Here is a 20,190-nt window from a genome sequence, read left to right as displayed (position 1 = left end):
CAGTCAGATCAGGAAACATAATAGTAGTTCCAGTGACTGTGCGGATGTGCTGCAAATTCATTTAATTGCCACCTTTAACAACAGCATGATGTTGGGGCAAGATCTCCAGTGTCATGCAAACTTGCACTTGATTCTGCAGAACAGATGCAAAATAAGTAAAAAATTATTCAGAAATATTGCTTACAGCCAATGTTACGCAAAAATAGTCCACAAGAATTTTAACGGTTTCCTTGAGAGGAGCAACGTCCGATTCACTTCCTTTTCTAACGACCAAACCTGGACGAGGCCCACGAGAACGAGCACGAAAAGAAACATGGTTCACTCAAAGTAGTTATTTTACCCATAGAAAAAATTATAAAAATAGTATTTTGAAGCTTTAGCATGAAAATTTACCAATGGAGACCCTCTCCATACCTTGACTGGCATAGCCTACCTAAGATACAGCAGACGAAAACAAAGATGGCCGACATTCGAAAAATTTTCGAAAATTCTCGAAGACAAGGCCATCAGCTGTTCGTCCCATCAGCTGTGCGCCCCATCAGCTGATCTCCCTTCCCATCTCTTTGCTGTTGTTTTTCACAAGAGTTCTGCAAGAATAATTTGAATTTCAAAGCTGTTGTTCAAGTCTTTTACTAATTGACTACTTTTACTAAACCACTACTTCCCCACTATTTCTACGTTGACGGGAGCAAAAGTAAGTGTTGTGAATTGTGATTCAATTCTTTTTCTCTTTCTCTCTTTTTTTCTTTCTCTTCTATTATTACTCTATCTTTATAATAAATTTACTTGGATTTCAAAATAAAATTAGATAACAGATCAAGTTACAAAGCAATAGCGAATAACCTAAGCTGAAGTTCCTTATCACCCAAATAGACTGAATATTCTGTTATCTCTCCAGCCGTACTCTGAGGTGGCTCCCAAGACAGGTGTGCACCTTTTTTGGAAATCTTAATTGCTGACGGAGCACCAGGGAATCCAGTGAGACATGTTTTGAAAGCGAAAACTTCACTACATAAGCCTCTTCCACACGAGTTGACACCAGCTACTAGGATCTTGTAGGCTATTCCAGGTTGAAGTTCGAGCTTTTTCATCCCCAGTTCTGTATCAGGTGGGAGAGTCACCGTTTCGTGATCTAACATTTCCTCAATACCTCCACCATTTGACGGTAACAGAAAATTTTGCACCAGGGAATCCAGGGAGACATGTTTTGAAAGCGAAAACTTCACTACACAAGTCTCTTCCACACGAGTTGACACCAGCTACTAAGAACTTGTAGGCTATTCCAGGTTGACTGTTATCTCTCCAGCCGTACTCTGAGGTGGCTCCCAAGACAGGTGTGCACCTTTTTTGGAAATCTTAATTGCTGACGGTAGGCTAGTAGGTTGAAGTTCGAGCTTTTTCATCCCCAGTTCTGTATCAGGTGGGAGAGGCACCGTATGACTCTCCGCAATGTCTCACTGCAATTGGCTCAGGTTCCAAAAGGTCAGAAGCTGTGACAGGTTCCGTCTCTGTTGTAGTCGAACTTTCGTCCTTGTCCCATTCCGTAGATTTTTTTTCTCCAGGAACACCTTCCACATTAGAAACAGTGGGTGGTGCGGGATTCAGTTGCGCTCCTAATAAAAAATAAAAAATTAAATTTTGCTATTTCTATTTAGAGTGCGAATTTCGGACCAGAAATGGAACTTTCCTTATACATGGACGACGCACAACGCACAGAACCATCACAGGTAATTAGTTAAACATGTGATAGTCAATGTATTGGACTTGACAAATTCGGCAAATTTTTAGTTACCGTTTTTGTCAAATCCAATACATAACCTAACCTAACCCCACACGTCTCATGAATGAGTGAGCAGAATACAGTTAACCTTTTCTTTTTCCTACTATAGATTAACGATACTCCCCCAAAACCAGTAACTGCAGCGGTGTATTTCGAAGAGATATTCGGATACAAATTCAAGGACGAGGAGATGTTACACCAGGCCCTAAAACGACCGACGGCCAGCCTTAAAAGCTCAGTCAAGAAGGGAGACAGATTGGAGTTAGTTGGAGATGCTGTACTAGGTAATTTGTCGTTACATCTATGGGGAGGTTAAATTATATTTTAATTGTTTGTTTCTTCTAGACTTAATTATGATCGAGGAGTGCTTCGAGCGGCATGAAAACTACGGAGCAGGACAATTGTCCGGAATCAAGTCTGAACTGGTTTGCAACGATACACTGGCCGTCATCGCCATCAAAACAAACTTGCATCTCCTGTTGCAAGAGACATCTCCAGCCCAAGAATTAGTCTTGCAGGCATTTGTGCAACAACAGGAGAGAAACGGCCATTTATTCAGACACGAGAAACCGATTACGACCGTAACTTGTCTGTAAAAACAGCTAGTGTAGACCCAGCTTTACCGGCGAAGGAGGAGTGGAGGAGGCACTACCCTGGAATAAGTGTTTCATTCGCCAATGCCGATCGGTCATTTTTCTTTCCATGGAGCACCTCCTCCATTCCTCCTTCAATCTTAAACTCATTTTTTAAAAATTATAAATTTAAAATAAATATTAAAATGTTTAGGAATACTCGTGTCCATTGGACTATTCAGAACCATTACGATGTACAACCCAGGAGATTTGACTCGTCACATATCTGCCCTTACATGCAACGACTGCTTTGGTGTTTTGACTGTAAAATTCGGAATTCACAAATTCTTACTGGGCCTGCCGCCATCATGGCTGCACAACGTCAACGAATTTGCAGAGAATCAAGAAAAGGCCGCTCATCCCTACTCAAACATGGTAAAAAAACCTTTTTAATTCCAATAAATTTAAAATTAACAATGAATTTACTCAGTCTTATAGCTTGGCAAGCTCGGGACCTCAGTGTCCAATAGCAGCACGATGCATTAAGGTGCCAGACGTACTTTCGAGTCGATTGCAGGAGCCATTTTCATCGATTCCGAAGGTTCCCTTACGAAATTCATTTCAACCCTTCCTCGATGACGCTAACAGTTAAAAAAATGAATTTTAGACCTCCCATTAAAATAATTTAAAAAAATAATAATTTTCCATAGCTCACTTCAAGCCACCGGCAACTGAAATTCTGCCAACACGTCATCCGAGTATGTCAATCAGGTATGTACAAATAACGAACGTTACTTAAGTTACCTAACTAACCAACAAATAAATTTTAATAAATTAGGGAGACGAAATCGCCCAGTGGGTGTTTCATATGCAATATAACCATCGACGGAGAAGTCTACAGGGGGGAGGGCAATACGAAACACAAGGCAAAACTAGCTGCATCTAAGTATGTTCTCTACCAATAAACAAACCATGGTAGACAACATCGACGAACAAACAAACTTCGTGATAAACAAAATGTAAATATTATTTTGATTTAAATAATTCATTGTAAAAAATTTGCCACTAAGTTTACAAGAAATTGTAAGAAAACAAAGAGAATGATCGAAATTAAAATTTGTAAGGGTACAGACCGGTCAGAAGTAATTGAAGGATAAAAGAAGTAATAAATATAAGGAAAACTTACCTTATCAGAAAAAAAAACAGAGTTCTTCTTCACCATTTCTTTAGATTGTTGTTGTTGTCGGAAACACACAGTGTTTTCACTTTGCACTCACACACACACTCACGCACTCACAGCATTCACTTTGAAAAAAAGAAAAAACACAACCACTGAATCCAAGATCGCCGCGCCTATTTCCGCCCTCCGATGTGAAGGCCAACGATGGGTATCCAAAACGATAGCTTGCTGCAGTTGGGCTTGTTGATTGGTATCCAGCGTTTGCTGAGCCACTTGCTGGAAAGCCGGAAGTGACATTAGTGTCGGCTGTTGTTACTGTTGATACTGCTGAATTTGGAACAGATGCTGCTGCATCTGAAACTATTGGATCGATGCTTTAACATGGTTTAACATATAGGCAACAATCAACAGAATTTCTTAAATGTTGAGCAATGAGTTGCTGAGATACGGCATGCAGTTGTTGATTCTGTTGTTGCTGTTGGAACTGAATATGCGGCTGTTGATGTTGTTGTTGTTGTTGCTGTTGTTGCTGCTGTACCGGCTGTAAAAGAGCTTGCTGGCCTTGCACGACTGACGGTGCCACTGGTCGCTGTTGATTTTGTGGAGGCCGTCCAACTTTCTTGGTCTTACCCTAATCGAACAAATATTGATTATAGAAATCCTTATAGATAGCTGCTGAAAGAATAGATTTGCTTACGGCAGGTCTAGGGTTGCCAGTTTGAGCATTTGTGACCACTCCGCCTGCAAATGTTTGATTGGACATGGACGAGGCTGGCCGAATCAGTGTTGGTGCTGTCGATGCTCCCGATGATGAAGGCAATATCGTTGATAATGGGCGGGTTCCGCTTGCTTTTGATGGAGTCTCTGCTCTAGGTTTAATGGCAGCAGTAAGGGGAGGCACTGGTTGAAGTGCTGATTTGAATTGGAAAATAAAAATTAGCTTTTAAAATTGAAGATAGTATTCAGTAAAGCAACTCACCCGGTTGCGCAGCGATAGTTGGCTGAGGTGCCGTCTGGAAAAACATTCCGTCGGGTTGCCAATGTTGTCTGATAATGATGGGGCCTTGCTGACCTCCAAACTGATAAAAGTTTGGAGGTAGTTGAAATCCTAAAGACTGGCCCATTTGGTTACCCTTTTAAGTCAAAACAAGGATACATTAGAAAAAAAAATCAATACCAAATAATAACGAAACTACACTACCTGCATTTGACTTATGATCTGCATTGGTTGCATGGAACCACCAAGTTGCATGGGTGCAGAATTCGCTTGAGAAGTGACAATCTGAGGTTGTGCCAACATATTGGTTGCCTGACTGACGTTAACACCTGTACTGGCCATGTTGCCCTTATTTCCAACAGCAGATGTCATGACTGGGGACTTTGGAGGCATCCCAGCAATCACAACTTGGTAATATGGTTGCTGTTGTTGCTGCTGCTGCTGCTGTTGTTGTTGCTGTTGTTGTTGCTGTTGTTGTTGCTGCTGCTGTGCCTAATAATACAATTCAAAATTTATTTTAACAAAACACATTCAATATAGGACATTCAAATCTTCAACACACCTTATTCATTTCAATGGGCTTTCCTTGTTGACCTTGCTGATTGTAATTTCCAGCTTGATTTGTGATCAGCGGTCCAGTAATGACCAACGTCTGATTATTTGATGTTGGAATACATCCATTATTCCTTGCATTGTTGAAAAATTGAAGTATGGCATTGTTATCTGTAAAAAATTGATATTATTGAGAAGGTGACACTTTGGATTACCAAGAATAACATGCTATACCATTTTGATGACCCTTTAGCATATTGTTGCCGGTTAATTGAAGATGTGGTGTCCATTGCCCAGGTTGAAATGGTTTGCCAGCAGCAATAACCTAAAGATAGATAACAAAATTGTCTAATTTTATTCCATGTTCTAGTTCCCTTTGTGAGAATACATGACAAATCAATTTAGATCAATGGGACCATTCGTAACGTTTGAGGGAAGCAATAACACACACCTGAATAGGTTGTCCGAAATTGGTCGACTGAATGAGAAAGACAAAAGAAACTCGTCAAATCCGCAATTAAAAACAAACGTGGTCTATCAGTACGAATTATTATAATTAATATTTTGTCCTAAATATCTTGTCATTGGAGTAAAATAAAAATGCTCTTCAACGATTCAACCGTGGGTTTGAAATCATTTGTGTTAAAAAACAAAAGTGCTCTTCAAACGTGGGTTTGAAATCATGCTCCGCTAGATGGCATTTACAACTGTTTGTTTTTGTTCCGTTACCTCCTCCGTAAATTGGTTGCCATATTTATTTTATGCTTCGTCTCATTCCGTTTTTCCAAATTTAATTTTAATTCTTTAATATATTGTAGAAGATTAAAATTACCTGTATCGTTTGATTAACACCTTTTGGCTGCAACGAAATATTTCCTGGCATGATGAATCGCGTACCCTGGGCATTACTGTGTAATTGCTGCAAGTACGGAATCTGTTGCTGGTTTACTTGAACCTGCACGTCAATATTCGCCAAGTATGTTTTAGGGAGATATTGACGACTGTCAAAACTAAAAAAATATGTTTGTCAATCAAACCTGAGGCATCCCTCCAGAAGACATGACAGGATGACCCATCGATTGTTTTAAACCGGCAGCATTCATACTGGCCATCGTCATTCCGGCCATTCCGTTGTAAGCCAAAGAAGGCATCATCGAGTTCATAGCCGACAAATTGATCGTATTCATCGCCATTGCTGCATTCCTGCCGCCATTCATCGGAGAAGGCAGAAGGGTTTCCTCCACCTCCGTTGGGTTGCTGTGTTTGAGAACCACCAGGAGATGGTCCAGGTGTGTATCTGTCTGTTGTTGTAGCTGAGGGCTAGCCATTAGTTACTGCTGGAACAAGAACTAGAGGAGAAAATAACGACATTTTACTCGGATGAATTGACATTGGTTACAAGCTCCCTAAAATGGTTGGACTATAAATTGAATTCAAGGGGTTTCATGTAAATTCGACTGTCCCCCCGGGTGACCCATGTGTCCATGTTCCGAGCCCCATGTTTGAACAGAATGTGAAATTCTTTTTTGTCTTCCTTCATCCTACTCCACTGATCAAACATGCAAACTACCACGCTACCGGCTACCCATGTAATATTGAACACGGACGAATGCGAGGAGGGTATCAGATATGGACACAAAATGAACGATGGTATATAAAGTTTAGTCGGGTGTCATGTGGATCCGTTCTCAGATAGGATTCAGTCAGAGTGAGCGCGCTATAGCGTAGCAAAGTACAGGGCGTGTTAAGCGTACTCAATATAGCCGCTGCTGTGGTTCTCTCTCTCTTTCGACACAAAAAGACGGATGCATAAATGTGCACCGAGGGATGAAGAGGGGAGAGAAAAAATTGGTTGGTAGGGGGCGCTAAAGCCATTGTGTGCCGTGCAAACTTCGAGAGAGATCGTGTGTGTGCTTATAGGAAGGAGAGGAGAAAAAAGGCCGATTCTTCTATGTTATTTATGATATATACTATAATACTACTTTTCTACTAACTATATACTTGAGTAGGAATTTGCGATGGACCCATGGGCGATTGCATGGCATGGCCTCGACAACGGAAGATGGCGCAGACGGGGTGTAATTTTGATTCGATCCAGGATCGACAGGCACCATCGTCGGGGTTCCGCCGCTCTGCACAGCCGTCGTCGTCGATGAAGATTCCGACTGGAAAAATTCTAAAAATGGGTTTTCAAGAAGATGCGATTTCAGGGAAAACCAAAAATATCTAACTGACAACACCATCTAGCGATAGATATTACGTTTACTGTGGACGTGCATATGTTTAACATATTTTTAAAAAAATGTTCATTCGAGAACACTAGATTAAATTCCAAATTCGTCATAAAATAATGAACGGAAATGAAAACGAGTTAACTTTAATGCTAGAATTTCTACCAGTTGCAGGATGCATGGCAAAAATCTGTAATATTTAACATGCATAAGTAACACAAGGTTTTACCAGAACGGTAATCCAATTAAAGGATCATTATCATTCACAATTTTACTTGAAACTAGCTTTACACATTAGCCATGAAAACATCAGATTAAAACAAATCAATAACATGTAAACCTAAAAATGCTGAGAAAAGTAAATAACTTAGATATGGATAGATGGCGTTCAATCAAAATGGAGTCTGCTTTCCTTCGTTTGTTGATTCAAAGCGGAAAGACAAAACGGAAAAAACACTTACTTTATCATCATGGAAATCTGCGACGGATAATCCTTGGCTGGAAACTCGACACGGACACCGCTGAAGAAAAGTCAAAGTTTTTTTCCAAGTTTCTGAGAAGAAAAAACTTTCTTCAGCACCAGTCTGGCAAAAAGAATAAAAATGAATAAGTTAACAAAAAAGCCGACACTCACATACAAAAATCCATCAACGCTGGAAGCAAAATCCGATGGATACTTTGCAAAAAAACAAAAGAAAAATACAAACCGGAGAAAAATGAAAGGCACATCGAACGTGATCTCTTAAAAGAAGATGGCATCTTACCGGCATACCGGGGAAACACTTCCATCACTCTAGCGCATGTTGTTCGCGGCGGTGCGTGCATAGAGAGTTAGAGACTTCCGCGAGCCCTCGAGTGTTTATTAATTAGTCAAATGTAATTAACATCAATAACGAAGCAGCTAGCTAATATATCTCTATGGATTTCTCCCGAGCCCCGTGCCTAATACAAGTATACATAGGCCGACCCGTCTATTTATTTCAACCCAGTATAGATGGCCTTGGCCACGTATATATTTACGTATATTGTACTTTACTGCTCCTAGCGCTATACCCGGAATAGGTAAAGCAGCAGACATCTCTGAGTTCAGTTACTTTGATTCAAATTGTATAGACAAGCACTCGCACAGCTCATCTAGACACAGTAGTCCGGATTTTAGGGTTTAAGAGGCTTTCAAAGCTTTCCGTCGTGACATCGGGGTGGTGCTGGTGCTAGGGGAAACCCAGAACCCGAAAAATTCCGATGCAAATGTTTTTTGGAGGGGCCTTGTGTGTTGGAGGAGGAGGTTTTTGAAATTCTTCGCTTGGTCTAACGTCGATGTCGTTAGATTTAAGGAGCCCGCGCAGTAGGTGTAATATAGTAGGTGGAAAAGAAGAAGAAGAATAACGGGAAAGAAGGAAGAAACCCAAGAGAGAGAAGCGAACGCAAGTCTAGAAGCTGGTGGAGAAAGAAAACGAGGAAAGAGCGCGGAACTATGCGGGAATCGGGGACGAATATAAGACGGAGAACTCGTGAAATTGGAGTGGCGACTGCTGCACACGGAGAGAGAGAGAGAGAGAGAGATAGAGAGAGAGAGAGAGAGAGAGAGAGTGAAGTCGAGTGGGTTGGAATGGACAACGTGCAGATATATATTACGGACGAGAGTTTTCTGGATGTGTATAGTCGGTGGGACGGAATTTTTTCTCTTTCTTACCATTGAGGATGTGAACGATGACGGACGACGGGTTGACATTGTACGGGACGCATGAGTAGTTGCCCGAGTGGACGCTCTGGGCCCGTTCAATGATGAGCGTGCTGGATGCGGCATCGCTGATGACTTTGACGCCGGCCGCTCCCTCGTAGTTGATCATACGCTCGTCCTGGTACCAGAAGACGAAGTCCGGAGTCACGCTGCTCTGTCTCAGGTGGCACGTCAGCTTCAACGTGCTCCCGCTCTTGACGTACTTCTCCGGGCCGCCGTCGATTTCAGCGTGAGCCTCTGTATATATTTGACAATTTCAGTTGAAATCAAATGCAAAGAAAAACCAACAAAACGAAAGAGTTATTCATCATCGTTACATCAAATATCTAATCTATCAAATCAGCTGTCAGCTTCAAATTAAAAAAAAATGAAAAACAAATGAAGTACCTTGGTTCTCTCTTGATATTCGCGACTGTGGACCATCCAATGGGCCAGCAGGTGGTTCTCTTGCGCGGGCCGTGTAAGAGCAGACGTCACAACGGAAGGCCAGTTTGACTCCGTGAAAGCGTTGTGTGTGTGTGTGAATCAGGAGCTCCGCCTCGACCAGAAAACGGGCCGGGCAGTGAGCGCAAAAATGTAACTTTTTCCCGCCGCCACCTTTGGCGTCTTCGCCGGCCCGACCCAGCAGCAAATCCAATTTCGGTTGAGGGGCGGCACTTCCGGACGACGAAAGCGACGAACAAGATTCTTCCGCTTCTTTTCCAACCAGGGCCAATGCTTCTCCCCCCGTTTTGAAACCCGCCACTCCGGCCAATTGGCGCAACTGCTCCTCGTCGGATCTCGAAGGATCGGCCAGGGCGTGGATGATGCCCAGCACGTTCTGGTGGACTTTGACGTGGGCCGACAAGACGCCGGCGTTGTTGCACCGGTAATTGCACATTGAGCAGGCGTGCATGTTGTCGCCACCGCCGCCGGCGGCGCTGCCCGGCTTGGTCTGGTGTCTCTTCTCGTGCTCCTGGATGTTGGCCTTGCGGACGTTGACGTGCGGGCAGTGGCGGCACTTGAACATTTTGTAAAATTTCGTGCACCGCGACACCCACGTCAGCGGAATGTCCAGCAGCGAAACCGTGGCAGAGTCCGGCAGACGGGCGATCGTGTTGGGATCTAGGCCCAGGTGGGTATAGCCTTCCGCTGCTGGATGCGGCCGCGACGGCCGAGTAAGACGAACAGGCCGAGATGGGCGTGGGCGAATAATCTACAGCAGCGGCCACCATCACTTCGTCGTCCGCCATTTCAATGGCCTCGGCGGCTTCGGCTTCCGCTTCGGCTTCCGACCCGATGGCATCCGAATAGGACGCGTAGTTATCACCGTCCAGGAGGCCGACGGGCGGCAGGCCGTGGACGCTGAGGTGTTGATTCAGCAAATGCCTCCGGCTGACGTTGTAGGAGCATTGCGAACACTTGTAAGGCGCACCCCGCGGCCGATGGAACTGCCGGTGGTAAACGTATTGTCTCTTGTTGTCACTGACGTACGGGCAAGAGCTGCAACGGAATCTTCTCCCGGAACTCGACTGTTCCGCGGTGTGGCTCTGCTGTTTTGAATGAGTTAAAACGTTAACTTTCAGTTTCAAATGGATATTATTTCATACAATCGCACCTTTTCGACGCTGCAAGAAAGTTGGCCGGAAGAATCCAATTTCAAATCGTGCATGTCGTGCAGGACGAGATGCTGGGCCAGTTCCCTACAGAAATCAAAAAGGATAATGCATTTAAAATGTATAAAGTTAATCAATGACTGTACTGATTATCGGTGACGAAAAACGGGCAGATGGGACAGCGGATGGGCCGACCCGATCCTGTTTTGTGATGCTGCCGATGAACTTCAATGTCCGCCGTCACCCTTTTGCAAGCAAACGGGCAAATGGAACACGAATACTGTTGCACATCCAAGTGCATCATGTAACCTGCTAATCCCAAAAAATGATTGAATTGGACAATTAAGAAAATCGATTAAAATTTCAATATAAAAACACATACCCATGAAATCTTCATCGGGAAGGGGGCTTTCTCTTTGGGCCGTTTCCTTGCCGGCCCTGCCATTGAGAGGCGAGACCGACAAACCGTCACCTTCGCGACTCAATTGTACAGCGGAATTCATCCGTCACTCGATTTTCAATGACTTGGATGTTGCCATTGTGTTTCAAACGGCCATGGCGCTGTCATGACAAAACATTATTCAAAGATTAGACGGAAATCCAATTTGCAATCAGTCCTAACTAAACTCAAAACAAATAATAATTTTCTGCAAAAAACTAAAAACATTCACACTAATCATTCCTATCTATTGGGAAAGGACAAACGGAAAATATAAGAAAAGTTAGCCAATCAGAAAAATTTTAAAAATAAAATAAAAGGGAAAAGAGAAAGAGAAACCCTGAATCACGTGTTTCCAATTGGAAACTTGATTGCAGACTCCACACCGAAAAGCGGGTGCTATGGAAGTTGAAGAGCCTCCTCCTCCGCTGGAGGAGAGGAGGAAGCCGGCGGCGGTGGAAAAAGAATGGCCAAGCTGCCAGCCTCACCCATGGCCATCTGGCCGCCGCTCGTCAGCTCCGTCGATGAAACCGACAGGGAAGGACTGCTGTGATTAGTACCGACACCCGATGGATGATAGTGAGCGCTTCGAATGTGTTGCAAGACCGTCTTCCTCCCGGTTATGATCTCTGTTGATTGAATTGATCCACGTTTGTTTTAGTTTTAGAAAGAGGACAGAGAGAAAGAGAAAAGTTAGCACCAATCACCACAACCAACCAATCACCTTTTTTAGTTAGTTTCAAGTTATTATTACATCAATTAGTTTAATGCCATTTGCCATTTTGATTAGTTTCTAAGGTCCCCAATTTTTTTTTATTTTTTTTTATTTTTTTATAATTTGGACAGGACGGAAACACCGAGAAGGTTAAATAGTGTGAGAAAATAACCTAATGACCCTCTGCTAGTTGGTTCCTTTGCCACAGAGGCCACACCAGAAATTGTCCTGTCTCGTGTGCTTGGCCATGTGGGCCAACACCATTCGCTTATCTTTGTGCCTAATTAAGTAATTAGTCAGACACGTAATTTTTTTGTAATCATAAAACTGCGCAACATTTTCACAAAATTCTTTAGTCAAATCATTTTAAAAAAAATCCTTAACTAATCCTTTTATTCTATTTAATTAGCGCCGGAATCAAATAGGATCGACTTACTTCAAAACGCAACGTTTGCATTTGCAGATGGTTCGTCATGGATTGGCGCTGGCGCCGCTGGTCGATTTGGTGGGCGACGGATACTCCGTCGTCAAGTGATGAGAATCTTCCGGGTGGATGGCGTTGAGCGACGGAAGCTGGCGGATGGCAGGAGGTGGCGGTAAGAGACTGGAGGCGATACTGGCCAACGAAGTGGCCAACGAGACGTCGGACAAATTGAACGGCAGCGACTCAACGGAGGTGGAAGTTGCGGTGCTGGCAGAAGCCGCAACGGGAACGGGCGAAGGCACCGGCGAAGGAGACGGAGACGGCGACAAAGAATCGGTCCGCCGAGAAGAAGAAGTCGCCGCTCTACGTCCCATTTCTTCCATGGCGAATTGCCCGGGGGTCAACGACGGACCTCCTGAAAAAGAAAAATTTAAAAAAAGAAAAATTTGTTGTAAAAATTTAAGGAGACAGGGGGGGGGGGTTAGGACAACCGAGTTCGTTTACCCGATTCCGTGACGCGCATGATAACCAGGTAACGGTCGTACTGATCGTAATGACGTTCGCCAGAAGAGTCCAGCAAGAGAACTCGAGCCTGTGTGTGAGCCGGGTCGCGGGCCGCTTTCAACTTGAATCAGAAAAAGTTACTCGCTAGCGGGCAAAGTTAAAGCACGTCTGCCAGCTGTGCTGCTGGACTCACCTCCAGTTGGAGCGGTAGGCGCATTGAGAACACTCGAACGGTTTCGTGTTGGTATGGCCGACCATGTGGACGTGAGTGTCCTGTATATATCTATTCATCTAACCTATCTGTCACTGATGATCTGATGCCACACAAGGCCGCTGCCCTCCAACGGAGGGTTAAATCTTCGGTCTCTTTGACGTCCAATAATATTATCGTTGTTCTTCTTCTTGAGTGGGCTCGGCGGAAGAGAGGAGGACGACTACTCAAAAAGACGAGAGAGAGATTATTAGATATATCTGCTAGACGCGGATAACGTGATTAGAGTGGAGCGCGGGCGCGGGCGGGTAGGTTGGCCGGCAGCGTCGTTGTTGACGACGCCCGTTTTTCTTGCCTTTTTATATTCCGGAGTTCCTCAAGGACCGCGTGTGGGATGACGAAGATGACGACGAAATTAGAGCCTTTAGGGATGGAAGTCAAAAAGAGGAAAAAGAAACACAAGTCTTACCTACTACATCTACAACCCGTCGATGTGTGTTACGTTCATGTCTGGAGGGGGTTCCAGCTGAGGGTGGGCCGGCTTGTTATCGTGTTAGATCCGCAGGACACACACATACATAAATACATTGAGTCAGTTTCTCTCTTCTCCCGATTGTGACAAATCCACCAGCTATAGCTGAGTAGTATAGGCGAGTATAGGGCTCTCTCTCTCCCCTATATGAACAGCTTCTCTTCTTTCTTCTTCTTCTTTTTCCCCCCTTAAGGTTCGTTTTCTCCCCGCTGCGTTTGTGTAGTTGGTTGCGTTGCAGCTCACCAGGACAAGTCAGAGTGAATCTCGTGAATGCGCATTCTATGAATATCAGTTGGATTGCCTTATTTACCCCCCCCCCCCCTCTGACTGCCCAGGCATACACTACCGTACTACTATCTACAGGGTCGAAAATAAAAGAGAGGAAATAAGTAATAATAAGAATCAAACTTGTGTGGTCACACGATTTCATTTTCAATCAACTCTCCACTTCTTATAGTTGGGCCAGTTTTTCCGGGGAGATGTAGTCATAGTAAACTTCCGCGTTAGACACATGACCCTCCAAAAGTTTTCATCAGATCATGCGCCTTCCAAGTCCCCGTTCGACCAGAGCCCTCCCCTCCTTCTGTTAGTCACAGCGGGTGAAAGACCACTGGGCGGGCGTTGGTTAGTGGTTAGTTAGGGAAATGGGGCCACAGAAAAAAAGGGAGCCCAGATATGCACTTGTAATTTAGCTAACTACGCAATTTAGAGGTCTTGAATTACAGCATTCTCTCGTCGGTTTTCACCAATGGATGAAGTCCACGCAGGAGTTACCCTGTAAGCAGAATGAATATTTATTTTTGATGACAATAATATTCAAACAAGATTGTAGCGTCTATGATATAAAAGAATAATTAAACAGAACTTTATTAGTATACACTTGAAATCGTCTCTTAAACATTAGATAGACTCAAGTGCAGATCAATACTTTAAATACTCACAAAACCTGAACAGCGCACTTTCATTAGCTTTTACCTAAACTGACACCTTGAGCAATGTACATAGAACAAAACTCACTTCCTAGTTCAATGAAAAATTTCCGGAAGTAGACCGGAAGTAGCAATAGCTCTTCAATTGTTGAGCGGTCTTCAAATCTAACCAGATATTCGTGATCTCCATTAAATTTGGGGTCGATTTGATGTGTTTTAAACGAAATCTAAATTTGGCCAAAATCGAGAAATTTCTGGAAAATTTTCGATTTTGGACAATTTTCCGATATTTTTTGCTGATACATGAAAGCGACTCCAAATTCGACGAAGATCACGAGTATCTGACTATTTGGTTCTTTTATGTGTCAAATGAATATTTACAGAACAATTGCCTAATTGAGAAACTAGAAGTAGACAATTAGAAAAATATCGAAAATTTAACAAGTGAACTTTGTTGCTGGATGAATAAATATCAGTTATCACCCAAAATTATCCCCATAGGCCAATAGTGACTACCGATAAATGTCTTTAGAGATGTTTAAAAGGGGCGTCCCTAAACTGCGAAAGCGAAACGCGAAACGCCTAAAATGCGAAACAGCTGTGCGAAACGGACCTAAAAGTTGGGACCCTGTTTCGCATTTTAGTCTTTGGGTCCGTACTAAACTGCGAAATCGGTGTGTGCGAAACGTCGCAGTGTAAACGTCTTGGTAGCAGACGACAATGGACGCCATCAACAAACAAATTGTTAGAGTTTCTATTTTTCGAAGCGACTACGAGTTTCGCGCACTTTATTATGGCCGGTCTATTTGTGTGTTGACCATGAATACGGAATTTTACCTTGAATGCAATAGGTGTTTTTATTAAATTTTTTGGTATAAAAAAATTAATGGAACTTCTCGTTTTCATGTATCAATCAGATTAACATTCTAAATTTTAAGGAAAGTTTTAGCTGATTAAATTTTAGCTTCATTTGGAACATGGGATCGTGGGATGAGCTTTGATTTTTAGCTTGATTTAAGGCACTCATGCTGTAATGGCCGATTTTTCTTTGTGCACGTAGCCTACTAGTTGATTTAAATAATTTAATGTAATGTATAGTAATCCCTGTGCCATTATCTAATATATTATTATTTACAAATATCACCATACCGTGCTGCTCTATGTCATTCATTAGTTTAATCGTAAAATGCGCATTAAAACATAACAGGGGTAGTGGCCGAAGAAATCGAATTTGATTGCCCCCCTACCTCCTTCCTCCTTTAATGCCTCATCATAGCGTGAGACAATGAAAAATGGCGGCAATCTCCGTCAATTTGGACCTCTGTGGGGAAAAGGAAAACTATTTGTTTCGCAAGATGTTTCGCTCTTTAGTATGCCCTCCGGCATTTGGTCCCGCGAAACGGTTCCAAAATTTTGGTCCGTTTCGCACAGCTTTTCCGCATTTTAGGCGTTTCGCGTTTCGCTTTCGCAGTTTAGGGACGCCCGTTTAAAAGTAACTGAAACTGACAGCTGAAAAATGCTAAAAGACCACGTAGCCATCTAGTGTTAAAAGTCAGAAATGGAAAGAAAAACTTTTAAACCTTACGCAAAGAAGTTCGCGCTCTAGCTCGTTTACACTGGATTGATACAACAAACAACAAATAAAGGTCTAGATGAGCTCGAGACTTACGCCTCATCTACTCACCAAATCATGATCATCCCGTCATCACCAAGAAGCCGCCAACACACCACAAACAGCTAAAGTTCAAAACTCCAAACCTGGTCGGGTGATAATCGGCGTCAGTCCTTGCTCCTTGATATTTGAAAGCAAAGAGAAACAATTATTAACAATCGATTGTGTCGCAACTTTAATTTCGGTCATTAATTCAGCCAAAGCATTCACTTTACCGTCACCGGTGAACGGCACAGTGTTTAACTCATTTGGGCAATGGGCAAATCCAAATGCACAGGGAAAGCGAATTGTGGTAAAATGTACCAAGGAGGCTAGGTCTTATGACGAACTTCGAGGGATTCTATTCGATTGTGGGAGCTGCAACACTTTAACGTCTCAACCGCGATTTTTCAAAATAAATTTCTAGTAGTGCGGGAAAACCCTAAATGCTACGCAATCTGATCTATTCACAGAAAATCAAATTATAAGGATTCCATAAATCGAGTGGATTTGTGGACGTTGACGCAACTGTCAACATTTTTTATGTGCACAGAAAACCAAGCTTAAGCAACAACAAGATTAAATTTCTCTAAGATTGAAAGGCATTGGAGGATGTGACTTTCACACACACAACTTTTCGACCCATAAGTTACTCGAAGGAAAACAAGCGGTAATATTTGGGCATTAGTTCGAAGATTTGAAGTAAATAAAAAGGGTCTATTTGATATCGAAGTTTCTTTTACCCCACCATTTGGAAAGGACAATAAGCTGTTTTATTTGTAGAGTGTGTTGGAAAACCAGGGGCAATAAAACATAACTAAAGCACAAGCAAGAGATGGGGAAAATTTTAAAAGCCAACAACAAATGGCAAAGGAAATGAAGTTTTTTGTCGAACAAAACTTTCCACAAAGCCACCACTACTATTGTGTGATCCAGTAACCTTACCTTAACAGGGCTAGGGTAACTTGTGGGAGGTGGGATATAAAAAAGTGCTCGTGCTCCCCATTTAGGCTGCTTGATGAATACAGAAGAATATGCAGAAGTTATTGGTGTATCCAAAGCCACCGGCATATTTCTGAAATACTTATTACTCAATTAATTTAGTTCTCTTAAATGCTTCTGGAAGAAAACAGTGGAAACTATTACCTCTTTTAATGCAATTTTGCTTTCAAGTCATCAGGGAAAACAGCGTGGAGCTTAGTGTGACAGCAATTTCACTTCACACTGCTGAAACCACCTCTCCTTAGCGTACTTCAAGATCCTTTGTTCGACAAGCAGTCGGTTCTCGTCTCGTCTCTTGAAGTACGCTAAGTGTCAAGCGTATTAAAAAGTTTAGTTATGCTATCTGCCGCTGTGGTGCGCATCGGCGTAAACTGCGCACGATTTTTTGGCATCTACTACTTTTTCATTGGTATAACATCTATTGCCATTAGCTGTCCCACCAGATGGCGAGGGATCTGGCGTACAGCTCTAAAGCCTTGAGAACGGGGGTGTTTTCCATACAACTTTTTGGGCGTTTTTCGGCCAAGCGGACCGAGCATGGCACCCTTGTAGTCCCATAAGGCTGTACAAGAGTGCCGACTCCTTTACTCCTTGGTATGGTGGGTGAACACTTACATTCGATAAAAAGGCGTTTTAATCTTATGACGCGCCGTTTGGCCATGAAGAAGAATGACAGGAGAAACAATGGAATAGGCTAACAGACCAAAATCTGAGATCATGCTGAAGCCTGGCTGGAACTAAACTAACTAAGCTAAGAAAGCTATAAAAGAACAGGAGACATTAATAAAATTGGGCCTACTAGAGATTATTGTGCCCTCGGAGGTTCTCAACCATCATAACCTCCATGACCGGTGACAGCTTTCAGAAATTGTCTAGCAATAAGAGCGTCACAAAAAAAGAGGTTGTCTCGACCTTGTATACATTTCCTTCGAATTTAATGCCTTCATGTTGAAATTAGACCAATTCATCCAGAAAAAAAAATAAGGTATTCGGCAAGAATCGGAGGTTTCCCTTTTCATGTAAAAATACTGACAACAAAGATGTCCTTAAAACGAATCGGTAATCCTAAAGACAATTGGTCTCAAGTCGAAAATATTGGTTTTCAAACCGAATTTCGAATCAATGTTAATTTGCAATTTGATAACAAGAACGTTTTGTTCAAGCATACATTTTCTCAAATTTGAAAAGATGGTCTTTCTCAAACTTAAATGCTTGAATGTCTAATTTGAAGAGGAGTATTAGTAGTTTGTAGAATGTTGTTCTTGGGTCAATCGGGATGTCGTGTCCCAATGCTTTGATCAACTTCGCTACCTCCTCAAAGGCACTAAGACTGAGTTTTTTTCTTGCTTATAACCATGCCAGTTCTTTAATGATGTCCTTCTTGTTTAGAATCTGATGAAGTGAGGTACCATCAAAAGCGTTGTCGTCTATAAATAATAACTTAGGATTTTCAAGTGCTTCAGGGGTGTCGAAAACTGTGCTTCACTCTTAAGGATTGTTGGGTTGTAAGCACGGTACACACACGATAATCTTGCCAAATTCATCTTCAGAAGAAGGGTTGATGACGTTACCACTTCTTCTCTAAATGGGTGAAAAGTTTAAGAGAGCGTCAAAATTCAGCTTAAGCTTTGCTTATGCGGCGTTGCCTGTCACACGAAATCGTTAATTGCGGAGTTTCAGCTAATTTTTAAGTTGACACTTGACAAACTGCAAGTGTTGTTGGCCAGCTGTCTAGATGTGAAAAAAGAAAGGAATAGCGATGGAGGAATGATATGGTCTAAAGAGAAATTACAACGAACCCATTCCATCCGAACGACAGAGAAAGCAGCAATACACAGACTTTCGTATAACAGGCAACGTCGCATAAGCAAAGCTTAAGCTGAAATTTGACGCGCTCTAAGTCATTTATAGACAAGTTCCGGATGCTGAGTTGCACAACCGCTAAATTAGGATCGTGCGCCAACGTGTCTTTTTAACGTTGTGGGGATAGTAGAAAGCGGATTTTTTATTATTTAAGCATAGAATTACTTATCTAATCTTAGAAATGTTCAGGATTATCGTTGTTTAGAACATTCTGCTTTTTATAGAGTAATTTTAAATGTATAATTCAGCTTAGTTTACCCATTAAAATTAAAGAAAGTCCAAGCCTGGGATGCTGTTTAGTCTTTTCTTGTGTGTTTGAGCGGTTTGAGCTTGTCACTTGTCAGCAGATCTGTCACAGGCATAAATTTCTTTCCTGTGAGTATACTCTTATTCTTTGTTAAAATTGTTAGGGTTTGTGGTAAAAAGGGTTAAAGTTTGCCCAAGTATTGGATCACTAGCATTAAGATCACCCATGTTATTGTTTACATCTAAGATTCTAAGTATTAAACACAAGAAAAGACTAAACAGCATCCCAGGCTTGGACTTTCTTTAATTTTAATGGGTAAACTAAGGCTGTGATGCAACGTAAACACAATTTTTAGAGGTATTTATGAACACATTTTATATATTTCTTTGTTCCAAAAGTGGGAATCTGATATTGGTGCAAACGCGATCCCCGAATGTTATTTAACATAGAGTCCACCACTCAATGAGGCCAAAATTGGGGGTTTTGGGGGTTTACAATTTTTGGAAAAGGGTGACGAAGGCATCGCAGCCAGTTCCTGTATAAACCATTTTGTGCAGGATTTTACGGAAAACCAAATGGTGAAATCCGCAATGTTCTAGCTAGTATAGTTTTTAAGTTATTTAATAAAAACTAAGGGACCCCCCAGAAATTGTAGTGTTTTTTCCGATTTTTGACATCAGTTTTCGGGCAAACCATACCTTTAAAAAAAAATATAATTTTTCAGAATGAAAGATATTGCCTCCCTCCAGAGACATCTCGCCCCGTTTTTATTTTAAACGGTTATTAGCAGAGATATTGGCAATTGAAAATCTTGAGAATTTTTCGTCATTTTCTAAAGATCTTCGCCATTGACAGATGTCATTTCGCCACGTCATCTAGCGGCCGATTTTCAAAAAAGCAAGATCATATCAGACGAATAATTACCCATTTTAACGACAAACTAACTAACATCTTTTGTGAAATGTATGCCACTGTTTTATGGCAAAATCTCGTTCAAACTTCATACAGTTGTGTGGATGTTGACA

The 20,190-nt window shown here is 42.2% G+C and overlaps 5 protein-coding genes across 9 annotated transcripts; 2 read left to right on the top strand and 3 right to left on the bottom strand.

The window, feature by feature from the left end:
* Positions 1-13: 13 nt before the first annotated feature.
* Positions 14-5,995, bottom strand: LOC124208584 (putative uncharacterized protein DDB_G0271606). Of its 5 annotated transcripts, none has more exons than XR_006880518.1 (10): positions 5,914-5,995; positions 5,533-5,559; positions 5,316-5,406; positions 5,092-5,252; positions 4,734-5,021; positions 4,512-4,665; positions 4,230-4,444; positions 3,539-4,163; positions 844-1,613; positions 14-133 (listed from the first exon to the last, which is right to left on the bottom strand). XR_006880518.1 is itself a non-coding variant. In XM_046606409.1 (8 exons), the coding sequence occupies exons 1-8, from the start codon at positions 5,962-5,964 to the stop codon at positions 3,909-3,911; spliced, it is 1,242 nt and encodes a 413-aa protein (XP_046462365.1). In that variant the 5' UTR covers positions 5,965-5,995; the 3' UTR covers positions 3,208-3,908. The 5 variants fall into 5 exon arrangements, 1 of the variants encoding a protein (XP_046462365.1); XR_006880516.1 differs by lacking the exons at positions 14-133; positions 844-1,613 and adding exons at positions 2,868-2,993; positions 3,068-3,160; XR_006880517.1 differs by lacking the exons at positions 14-133; positions 844-1,613 and adding exons at positions 2,868-2,993; positions 3,068-3,156.
* On the top strand, positions 434-2,387 carry LOC124208587 (ribonuclease 3-like). The gene is made up of 4 exons (XM_046606411.1): positions 434-694; positions 1,656-1,727; positions 1,890-2,064; positions 2,126-2,387. The coding sequence occupies exons 2-4, from the start codon at positions 1,677-1,679 to the stop codon at positions 2,374-2,376; spliced, it is 477 nt and encodes a 158-aa protein (XP_046462367.1). The 5' UTR covers positions 434-694; positions 1,656-1,676; the 3' UTR covers positions 2,377-2,387.
* On the top strand, positions 2,439-3,072 carry LOC124208588. The gene is made up of 2 exons (XM_046606412.1): positions 2,439-2,787; positions 2,843-3,072. Exons 1-2 carry the CDS (start codon positions 2,605-2,607, stop codon positions 3,002-3,004), a joined length of 345 nt encoding a protein of 114 aa, XP_046462368.1. The 5' UTR covers positions 2,439-2,604; the 3' UTR covers positions 3,005-3,072.
* Positions 5,996-7,667: 1,672 nt separating the features above from the next.
* On the bottom strand, positions 7,668-10,192 carry LOC124208583. The gene is made up of 3 exons (XM_046606408.1): positions 9,441-10,192; positions 9,006-9,290; positions 7,668-7,896 (listed from the first exon to the last, which is right to left on the bottom strand). Exons 1-3 carry the CDS (start codon positions 10,060-10,062, stop codon positions 7,886-7,888), a joined length of 918 nt encoding a protein of 305 aa, XP_046462364.1. The 5' UTR covers positions 10,063-10,192; the 3' UTR covers positions 7,668-7,885.
* A 1,974-nt stretch (positions 10,193-12,166) lies between these two features.
* On the bottom strand, positions 12,167-13,573 carry LOC124208980. The gene is made up of 3 exons (XM_046606848.1): positions 12,924-13,573; positions 12,731-12,851; positions 12,167-12,641 (listed from the first exon to the last, which is right to left on the bottom strand). The coding sequence occupies exons 1-3, from the start codon at positions 12,945-12,947 to the stop codon at positions 12,274-12,276; spliced, it is 513 nt and encodes a 170-aa protein (XP_046462804.1). The 5' UTR covers positions 12,948-13,573; the 3' UTR covers positions 12,167-12,273.
* Between the last annotated feature and the right edge of the window lie 6,617 nt (positions 13,574-20,190).

This window comes from Daphnia pulex, chromosome 12 (genome assembly GCF_021134715.1).
Source record: "Daphnia pulex isolate KAP4 chromosome 12, ASM2113471v1".
In the NCBI taxonomy this organism is placed as follows: Eukaryota; Metazoa; Arthropoda; class Branchiopoda; order Diplostraca; family Daphniidae; genus Daphnia; species Daphnia pulex.
This window is presented reverse-complemented; position numbering and strand designations above follow the sequence as displayed.

Excerpts from the sequence above, each read along its gene's own strand:
- LOC124208587 (XM_046606411.1), top strand. The coding sequence starts at position 1,677 with ATGGAACTTTCCTTATACATGGACGACGCACAACGCACAGAACCATCA. Across the intron at positions 1,728-1,889 it reads AACGCACAGAACCATCACAG|ATTAACGATACTCCCCCAAA; the intron begins GTAATTAGTTAA and ends TTCCTACTATAG. Across the intron at positions 2,065-2,125 it reads AGTTGGAGATGCTGTACTAG|ACTTAATTATGATCGAGGAG; the intron begins GTAATTTGTCGT and ends TGTTTCTTCTAG.
- LOC124208583 (XM_046606408.1), bottom strand. The coding sequence starts at position 10,062 with ATGTTCAAGTGCCGCCACTGCCCGCACGTCAACGTCCGCAAGGCCAAC. Across the intron at positions 9,291-9,440 it reads AATATCAAGAGAGAACCAAG|AGGCTCACGCTGAAATCGAC; the intron begins GTACTTCATTTG and ends AAATATATACAG.
- LOC124208588 (XM_046606412.1), top strand. The coding sequence starts at position 2,605 with ATGTACAACCCAGGAGATTTGACTCGTCACATATCTGCCCTTACATGC. Across the intron at positions 2,788-2,842 it reads CTCATCCCTACTCAAACATG|TCTTATAGCTTGGCAAGCTC; the intron begins GTAAAAAAACCT and ends GAATTTACTCAG.
- LOC124208980 (XM_046606848.1), bottom strand. The coding sequence starts at position 12,947 with ATGCGCCTACCGCTCCAACTGGAG. Across the intron at positions 12,852-12,923 it reads GCCTACCGCTCCAACTGGAG|TTGAAAGCGGCCCGCGACCC; the intron begins GTGAGTCCAGCA and ends TTCTGATTCAAG. Across the intron at positions 12,642-12,730 it reads CATGCGCGTCACGGAATCGG|GAGGTCCGTCGTTGACCCCC; the intron begins GTAAACGAACTC and ends TTTCTTTTTCAG.
- LOC124208584 (XM_046606409.1), bottom strand. The coding sequence starts at position 5,964 with ATGCCAGGAAATATTTCGTTGCAGCCAAAAGGTGTTAATCAAACGATA. Across the intron at positions 5,560-5,913 it reads GTGTTAATCAAACGATACAG|TCGACCAATTTCGGACAACC; the intron begins GTAATTTTAATC and ends TTTCTCATTCAG. Across the intron at positions 5,253-5,315 it reads GCTAAAGGGTCATCAAAATG|ATAACAATGCCATACTTCAA; the intron begins GTATAGCATGTT and ends AATTTTTTACAG.